This window comes from Sminthopsis crassicaudata, chromosome 2, assembly GCF_048593235.1.
Source record: "Sminthopsis crassicaudata isolate SCR6 chromosome 2, ASM4859323v1, whole genome shotgun sequence".
Taxonomy (NCBI): Eukaryota; Metazoa; Chordata; class Mammalia; order Dasyuromorphia; family Dasyuridae; genus Sminthopsis; species Sminthopsis crassicaudata.
Genome location: NC_133618.1, coordinates 493555239 through 493565064, shown reverse-complemented (window position 1 = coordinate 493565064; position 9826 = coordinate 493555239). Strand labels below are relative to the sequence as shown.

The 9826-nt window shown below is 38.9% G+C and overlaps 1 protein-coding gene across 2 annotated transcripts in view; it reads right to left on the bottom strand.

Annotated features, from left to right (window-relative positions):
• Nucleotides 1-423: 423 nt before the first annotated feature.
• Nucleotides 424-9826, bottom strand: part of SLC12A3 (solute carrier family 12 member 3) — a 48546-nt gene continuing 39143 nt past the window's right edge. For both annotated transcript variants that reach the window (XM_074293469.1, XM_074293471.1), the window contains exons 24-26: nucleotides 8100-8235; nucleotides 6883-6950; nucleotides 424-908 (exon numbers count right to left, since the gene is read on the bottom strand). In XM_074293469.1, coding sequence (XP_074149570.1) covers nucleotides 767-908; nucleotides 6883-6950; nucleotides 8100-8235 — 346 coding nt within the window. In that variant the 3' untranslated portion in view covers nucleotides 424-766. The remainder of the gene's footprint in view (nucleotides 909-6882; nucleotides 6951-8099; nucleotides 8236-9826) is intronic.

The following is a 9826-nucleotide window of genomic DNA, read 5'->3' as shown; positions in this document are numbered from 1 at the left end:
CACAGGTTTAGAGGTTGAATCCAAGAGAGGTTAAATGACTCAAATCCATTCAAGTAGTAAGTGAAAGATTGGGATTTGAACCCAAGTTCTCTTAACATTATCACCACCATTTTTGCCACAACACCAACTTCCAAGAGCTTTTGGATAAAGGGCAATGGTCCTGATAATCTTTTCCTGATTCCACAGTAGAAGTACTAAATTGAAAAAAAATACCAACAAATACACATGTGACTTTGACTCAGGATCTTTGCACTGAAAGTTATAAATTTAAAATAGCTATAATGATAACCAAGAGAAAACCTCAAAAAGAAAATGTGGATTAAGATATTTCCACATACCACACCACACCCACCCACCCCTCTCATTTGGTACCTTCTAATAGTTTCCTAATCCATGAGGACCATATAGCAGAGAATCTTGATGTAGTATCTGTGAACTTAGACTTTAATATTTTGATGACTAGATCTCAATATAATTTTCTTCTTTTGTAATCCTACATATTTTATGTTTAAATCCGTAGTTCATTCTGGTGAAAGATGTCTCTGGCCCAAAAAAGGTTAAGAAGCATTGCTCTAAGATAATATCTAAGATACACATTGGCTAAGGGAAATAAAGTTGAGTCAGTGCTTGGAAATCTGCTTATTATGGTGTCATTGGTCTCTGCTTAAACTGCTGTATAAATATAAATTCTCAGTGCCTGAGAAAGAAGACCAGCCAGTTCTCATACAAAGACAGTTGTAGCAAGAGTTGAAGCCCCATCCTGGCCTTATTGGCAGTAAAATGTCAGAACATTTTCTTGATTTCCTCTGGTCAGGATGATAGGAGGTCTCAGATCCTGAGAGAGTGTCTCCAGCCAAGCCATGTACAAGGAACTTGGGCATTTCCCCTTCCTTCCTATTGGCAAAGTTCTGTAAGACAGAAGAAGAATAAAAAAGGAGTTATTAATTGACTTTTTCCCATTTATACTCAACTTCTTACTTTGTCTTTCAGTCTGGCAGTTGGGTTTATTATCTCCTCCATAGAGTTTTTTTTTTGGCTTCTCAAACACCACTTCTCACTCTCTGGAAATATTTTCCCTCTCTCCTCTTCATGGCTTTCCTACTTCTTCAAGGACTTGCTCAAAATTTACCTCTTTCTTCACAAAGCCTTTTTAGACAAATCCTAACTATGAGTCACTGAGATTATTTCGGCATCCTTTTCCAGGTACCTGCATATGTAGCTCAGTAGAACTGTGATAACCTGAGTGTATATTTAAGTTCTGTGGTTCTTATATTGCTTGTCCTGTTTCCCATTTCCATCTCCCCATTCTCCACCCCACCCCATCTCCATTAAATATAAGGCCCTTGAACATAAGAAGTGAGTCTATTGTCTCTTTAACAATGCTCCACATTCAAATCACATGGTGCTCTGCAAACACTAGGCTGCTAACTTCAGAGAGAAAACCCTGCTGATTCTTTTGTGTTTGCCTGTAATTCCTCTGGATGACCACTTGAAAATTCCCAGGGATGTATTAACTGGCAGTTTTAGAATCTGTATCATTTTAACAATCTTTTTTTTTTTTTTTTTTTTTTTTTTGAGGCTGGGGTTAAGTGACTTGCCCAGAGTCACACAGCTAGGAAGTGTTAAGTGTCTGAGATCACATTTGAACTGGGGTCCTCCTGAATTCAAGGCTGGTGCTCTACCCACTGCGCCACCTAGTTGCCCCTAACAAGCTTTCTTTCCTTTAACTTCAATATAGACTATTTAGCCAAATGTTTAAGCTTTTTTTATGTAGTGATATCATAACAGCACCATGGCCCTAGTTGTTCTGAAAAAATAGAATAATCTATCATTTAAGCTCTTGGGAAAATGTGAGCATTGCTCTATGGATAGAATTGATCTAAAATATAGGAAGAAATCAGGGGCCACCTATCTAGTATAATTTGGGCAGGCCAGGATATTTTGGATATTTGGGGCCTACCGCTCTTAAATCTTCTCTTACCCAAATGCCATAGCACTTGCTAAAGATTCTTCCGTTGGAGTCAAACCTTATCCTCTGCAGTCACATCTCCTTTGACAAGAGGGCAACAATAGGGTGAAGGATCACCAGAAGGGATCTCAGAGGTCACCTAATTGAACTCCTTCACATTACCAATGTAGAAATTGAGGCTTTTAGAGGTCAGAGAATCGTAGATATAGAGCTGGAAGGGATTTCAAATTCCATTTTATTAATAAAGAAACTGAGAACTAGTAAGAGTTATTGACTTTTTCCCAAAACACTGAAGCTATGAAATTGAATTTTGAACCCAGGTCTTCAGACCCAACCCAATCCACTTTCCAGTGCATGCTGGAGTGTGGTATTGTGCAGAAAGGAGGATGGTTGTTGAAATCACTTTGGCACTGACCATAGCCATGAACCACAGACAGTCTTCAGCCCTTCCAGAAATTTTGGGTAGTCATACATAATCGAAGAATATGCACATTGGGATTTTGCATACTCCAAGTTAGCATTTGGCAATATATTGAACTTAGGCCTTCTAAGCTTATCTGGAACCATTGTCTTTCTAAATTATTAGCAAATGAGGTGGGGAAGAGGAGACTATCTTCTCTAATCATATGTCAAATTTCCAAATTGTTTTCTTTCATCAGCTTGTGAGGCATATAGATATGAATTCATTTGGAGGGCAAAGGAGCAAGGTTGAAATTTGGATTCTGCCACCTTACAACCTTGGGTATTAATCAATCAAATAATGAGCACTTAATTCTCCCCTATGTTCCAAGCAAGTCTTTGGGCCTCCATTTCTTCAACTCTGTGTAGCAGAGGTGAGTAGAGAATTTCTGATTAATTTGATAACCCACCTCCCCCTTTTATCCCAGGTAAATTCTTTGTCAAAAGAGGAAACTTCCATAAGGGGTTATTCTATGTACCCATTGAGGTACCTTTCAATTCTAAATCTATAATCTCAAAACCCCAACATCCAATCCACATGTCCGTCAGGGAATCTTTACTGCTCAGGAATACAACCAAAGCCAGGCTACTTGATCCCTAGAATCAAATTCCCTTCCTTTCCTGCCCCTCCTCCCTCACTCCCTCTTCTGATTCAATGAGAGGAATTTCTTGCTTATATAGCCAGTCACTCTTGACAAAAAATAATTTGGGACATAGGATCTTTAAATATTACTTCAGGGACAATTCCTTAGCTCTAAAGTCTCTGTTAGAGTCACATGAAAAAAGTTCCTTGTGGCTATTTCTAATTTTAGGGAAGTAGATTTTTTTTATAAACAAAGAATCAAGACTCCCTACTGTGTGGCCAAGGCCTTCTCTGTCTCAGTTTTCTTACCTGTAAAATGGAGGGAGTGAAAATCATCTTTCTCACTAAATATGAACTAATTATCAGAATTTATTTTGGAATCATAAAGTATGATGAAAGTCCCAAATAACAAGTATCTATATCCTGAATGTACTTATTTATTTATGAATATATGTCCTTCATTAGAATATAAGTTCTTTGAGGCCAGGGGCTGTTTTACTTTTGTCTTTGTATCTCTAGGACTTGGTATAATGCACAATAAGCACTTAAATACTTGTTGATTTATCAATCAGTTGATCAATTTAACTGTGTCACTGGACTCTGGTAAATTAGATTCCTTCTGGGAAATGACCCAGAGTCACAAGGGGAAACTGTGGAATTTTCCTCCCTAGAGATTTTAAAGAAAAGATTAAAAATAGTTTTGTCCAGGCCTGCTTAGGAGCAGGAAACTCAGAGAGCATTTTGCTAGCTCACAGAGCTAGAGGATTCTATTATCATTGCTATTTGATGGCTAAAAAGATAGTCCTACAGAATGTAAATCCACTGTCCTTTATGACCTCCAGGGCCCACTGCTGTGGATAGTTGTGGGCTCCTAGAGTAACTTGTTTTACAACTTTCAGACACTGCTCAGGCAGTCATTGTGAATGACTGGGTTTCCAAGTTAGGTCCTTGGATTGGAGCTCCCAACTGGAGTATTGGCCTTTGGAATAAAGATTTATACCTCTTGGCTTGAGTAGCTGACTTGAGTTTTTGGGGCAAACAAGCTTAAGTAAAAGCAAAATACATCAGACTATAATTTTGTACACCTACCTGAATAGCTGTCTTATAGTATATAACTAATACTTTCTTCCCAAGAGGATATTTATTATTTCCCTTCCCTAGATAATGTTCTGCTTCTGTATTGCCTTATAATTACTTCTGCCCCACTCCCCTAACCTCCTGCAAAGAAAATTACCTCATTTTTGAACCCAGGATATTATTACACATAAGAGAAATCAATACTTTCCAATATTATATCCTCCCCCCTCCTACAAGTCAATCTACTACCTCTGGTCAAACTCTTTCTGGGTTGATTCATGTGCTCTGAATTGGCTAGAGACGTAGCTAAACCTCTAAATCCTCTGCCTGTTTCTTTAGGCACAGCTCCCACAAAACTCTACCAAAGGGAATAGCCCAGGGAGAAATTAGACTAAAGATGTCTTTATACCAGTCCCTAAGAATGCACCATTCATTTTAGGGCATTTTTAGGAAGGAGGGAGGACATAATCTATTCTGAGAGATTAGGAGACATAGTCTCAAGGTATTCATGTCTATCTTTGTTCATTTTTGCCCTTTATTTTCCCTGAAGAAATATAGAAAGTGTTAATTAGCCCATTGGGAAAATGTCTAGTTTCCCTTGAGGTTCAGAAGTTAGAACTGAAAGGATCTCAGATAACATCCAGTCCAACTTCCTCATTTTATATATGATAAAACTAAGGCCCACAGATGTGATATGATTTGATCAAGACTACAGTCAGTTAATGATAAAGCCAGGATTTGAATCCAGGTTTTCTGGATTTTTTCATTTTAGAAAGGGCTTACCTCCCACCAACTTCAACTCTTCCAACCATGCCTTCATGTTTCTATCAAACCCAATCTACCTCTATTTCCTCTGAGCACTGGTAGTAATAATAATAATAGTTAGCATTTGTAGGGGTTTAAGGTTTGCAAAGAACCTTATAATATCTCATTTCATCCTCTCAACAATCTTGAAAGGTAGGTGCAATTATTACCTCCATTTTACAGATGAAGAAACTGAAACACACAGAGGTCACATAGCAAGAAGTAGTTGAGACATAATTTGAATTCAGTTTTTTCCTATTTTAAATTAATCTCTCTATGCACTGTTTCGCTCTATGCACTGGCTGCCTTGGATCAGATTCTAGTTTTTTTGACACCTGTGTGACCTTAGGCACAATTTTCAGTTTTCTCATTTGTGAAATGAAGAAATTGGGTTGGAACCAGATGCTCCAGTTTTTCTTTTGTTAAATGAAGGTATATTGGGTTGGATTAGATGTTGCTAAGGTTCCTTCCACTCTAAATGTGTGACATCTCAAATTCTGCTTTATGTGTTCTTAGATCCTATTCACCACCACCACCACTACACTATTACAAAATAACTTGGGGATATGTAGGATCTATCTTCTCTCCCTACTCTTTCCCCACTGGTAATAATAATAAAAAGAATACCAATAACAATAGTTCTAGATGTAGATAGCATTTAAAGTTTGCAAAGTGCTTTGCATTCACTGGTCTGATTTCTAAGGAGATAAGGAGTAGGGATATTGAATTAGGATGAGTCCAAGATCTGAGATACCAAGAGTCTGTTATTGAACTCAATCACAGGAGCTACAGATAGGGTGTTCCCTTCCTTCTATAATCCTGTGCTCCACATTGCCCCTGCATTGCTTATTATAAAGGTTTCTGTCACATTCCCTTAACCCCCTCCAAAGAGAGTTGCACCTCATTTTGAGCCCAATAAATACTTACCAATATTATTTCCTAAGAGAAAAATGTTATAAAGTTATAAATTTTAGAGCAGTTCCACATTATCAATTCCACATACATCCAGTTTTACAGATGAAGAAACAGAAGCCCAGAGAGTTTACATAACTTTTCTAAGGTCACAGATAGTAAATGGCAGAACCCAATCAAGGCCAGCTTTCCTGAACAATGGGGCCTTGAACAGGGTATGAACATCTGGGTAATTATTCATGCCACCCTTCCCAGAATCAAGGAGAAATGACTCCGAAGTTGAGATATATAGGTCATGTGTTGCTTGATGATTCTTTCCAGGCCTTAGCTCAAGGGAAAAAATATAGAAGAGGCACCTGTTTGGCAATCTTCCCAGAGGATTTAAGCTGGCAGTTTCTGGTCCTGTTAGATCTTTTCACTCATCCAACTCTCATCTTTCCCTTAGGCTCCTCTAAAAGTGATGTATCCCACCACCAAACTCCCATCATGCTTTGTGCCTTAAGTTCTTGTGCACTTACCAATCTCATTCTGCTTTGAATTATGTATATTTGTAATATCTCTCCTACTAGACTGGAAGCTCCTTGAGGGGAGGGAAATTTCATGTCTTATTCATCTTTGCAACTCCCTCAATACAAGTGTAGTGCTTTGGACAGAATGTGATGTGATGGACTTGAACTGAAGAGGTTTAGATTAGAACAATTGAGCTGGATACAAGTCCCTGACTTACAGATAATATGAGACAAGACAAAAGTGATAGGAGAGATGATTTAACAAAGTGTACCTCTTCCTGAGTAGGCTGTACTGCTAGAAAATATAGGGAACCTCACATTCCAGTTTTGAAGCCAATTTAATGTGAAAAGAGAAAAGACAGAGATGAAGTAAAAACACTAGATTCAGTGATTCTACAGCCAACAGAGGGGTCAGCAAATCCAGCTCTTTGATGAGAGCTGGGATAACGTTTTCATCAACCTATTAGAATCACTAACTGATCATGGTCCTTTATACCTTTGAGCCAGAGAGCAAGCTTTTCCTTTCCTGCCTTGGGAGAAGCTCCTCAATCTGGTCAGGTTTGACTTACATGACTATGAGAGCAGCATCTCGGGAGTAGTCCAACAGAACCTCGTTCAGTCTCACCTGCCGAAGCGACTGAGGGGAGAATAAAACTCATCAGCACCCATGGAGTGGACAGCAACCCATCTAGGGGTGTTTGTCTTAATTTAAGGTACAGGTTCTTCACCTAGGGTCCATTTATTTATTTATTTTTATCTTTTGATACTACATTTCAATAGAATTAGTTTTTTTTTTTAGTTTATGTTTTATTTTTATGAAAATAATTTATAGTATTTTATGTAATTTAAAAAAAGCATTCTAAATAGAGGTTTGTCAAAGGGGTTCATCACTCGAAAACTGTTAAAAACTCCTGGTCTAAATGAATATGCATTCTCTGGTCTCCTAGAGAGGTAGAGAAATTTCAGGAAAATTTGGAATTTAATCCCCAAACTTACCTCCTTCAGGAAGCCTTCCCTGATTGACACCAATCAACTCTTGTTCAACATTGATATAATTGGTGGTCTGATAATTTATACTTTTTTTGCATGCTGTTTTGCATGTATACTTAAACAATTAAAAATTTTGAGTGAGGGTCTTGTGTGTCCCAACTGGATTATTAGTTTTGTCAGTGACTGATTTTTTTAAAATTTCTTTTATCTCCAGCCCTTCCCCCAGTACTTTAGAAAGGTCTCTGGACACCAAGAGTAATCAATACATGTTACTGGTAAACTGATTAGAGGGAAGATTTGTAGGGAGTGGGGGAGTGTGAAAGGTTAGCCATCATCTTAGTGGAACCTCTAAAAAGTAGAGAAGGCAGCATGGTAAAGGGCCGGGGGGGGGGCATTGGATCTGGACCCAGGAATCCCAAATCCTTGTTCCAGTCATGCTGCTAACTCCCTTTGAAGTTACCTTTCTCTTTTCTAGGCTAAAGAAGCACTGTGAAAAAAAAAGAGATTGGCTTAGATGATAACTAGCATCTTATTCAGCTATAAGATTCAATTCAATTTGATTCTATCCTCTCCTATCACTCACCCTAGAGAAGAAGAGATAGAGAGGAGAGATGTAGGGGTCAAATGAAGGCCAGAAACAAAACTGGGAGCATGGCTTGATTCATACTAAAACTGGTCCAGCTAATTTGCTCCAGAGGCCCTGAAAACAGGAAGGTGGGAAGGATCCCAATTCCCCAGTTGCCCTTTCCTCTCCCCTTCAACGGCATCAACTCAGAAATGCCCTTGCCAACTATACCTTCATTTTGTTTTTATTAATTTCCTCATCTGAGATCTTCCAGGGACAATCACGTCGCATCTCATTAACAGTAGCCTCATCCTTGAAGCCATCATTCAGCCGAAATGGGGCAATCATGTCCTCAAACCGCTTGGTGCTGAGGACAGAGGAAAGAATGTGAGAAACTCTGCCTTCACTGTGTACCAGGTAGGAGGAGGATAGAGGTGAAGGGGGGTGTGATGTGCAGAAGGAAAAGAAAGACAAAAAGAATGAATATTTCTATGATACTTACAATTCTATGATACAAGCAATTTACAATTTCATCAGAATCTGACAGCAACCTTGCAAGGTAAATATTATTATTTTCATTTTACGATTGAAGATACTGAGTCAGACAGAAGTTAAGTAGCTTGCCAGGACCTTGTAATCCTAGGGCAGCTAGATGGTGTAGTGGAATAGAATGCTGGGCTTGGAGTCAGGAAGATGAGATTTCCTGAGTTCAAAGCTGGCCTCAGGCACTTACTAGCTAGCTGTGTGTTCCTGGGCAAGTTATTTAACTCTGCCTCAGTTTCTTCATCTGTAAAATAATTTGGGAAGGAAATGGCAAATCACTCCAGTATCTCTGCCAAGAAAACCTCAAATGGGGTCATGAAGAGATAGAGAAAATGTCTGAACAACAACTTCCTGACTCTAGGGCAGCACTCCATTCACTGTGCCATCTGGCAGCTTCTTTTAAGACTCAATACCATCCTTCCACATTTATCCAATTCAACGATCTTGGAGCATTCCTTTCACTCTTCTCTTTTTTCTTCTTTTCTGAATGATAAGAGCTGGCATGAGAGCTACAAGGTGTTTTATATTTATTGTCTCATTTGATCTCCCTAAGAACTCTGTGATAAAAGAGTATTATTATTCTCATATTGCAGAAGTGAACTGAGTTGTTCAAGATTACACAGTTTCTATGGGCCAGTTGGGACTTGAGCCCAGATTTTCGATGCCAGTTCTAGAGCTTTTTGTAATAGACTGGGATAACCTCCCTTCTTTGCCCCCCTTCCCCCTTCTTCTTTCTCTCAGGTCAGTGTTTGAGGGTGATAGGGATACATAAGACTAGGGAGTAAAAGATTGGGGTGCAGAAAGACATTTCTTTATACTGCAGGCACATTTCTAAAAAAATGATTTCAATCAAAGTGTTTCTAAACTAGGAGAGGTGGAGCAGGTAGGAGGTGTAGGTAGAATGCCAGTTAAAAGAATCACAGTAAAAAGTTTCAAATAAATAATAATTCCTTTCAATCTTCTGAATAGCTCTGACCTTTCCATAATGTCAGCTTCTCCATGGGGCTCCTAACTTCCAGCTCATGCTGGAAGTCCAGCAGCCAATCATAGGCTCAATCTCACTGCTGATCAGCATGGAAACTTAGACAGGTTCCAGGGCTAGCTCTCTCCTCCTTAGGCAACCAAGTGGTTAGCTTAAGTGATCCACAGCCTCCCCAGCTCAAGAGATTATGGGCATGGATGACCACATCCAACCTGCCTCACACTTACTCTGTACTATATGTGCTTATATGAATATATGTTTCTTCCCCAAAAGAATGTAAGTTAATTGAGAGCAAGGACTGTCTATTAAATTAAAATTTAAGTTAAAAATTCCCCCCGCCCAGCACCTAACACAATGCTTGGCACATAATTGGTGCTTTAATATATGCTTGCTGATTGATTTCATATTAGCTTCATGTAGGAGTATACTTGTC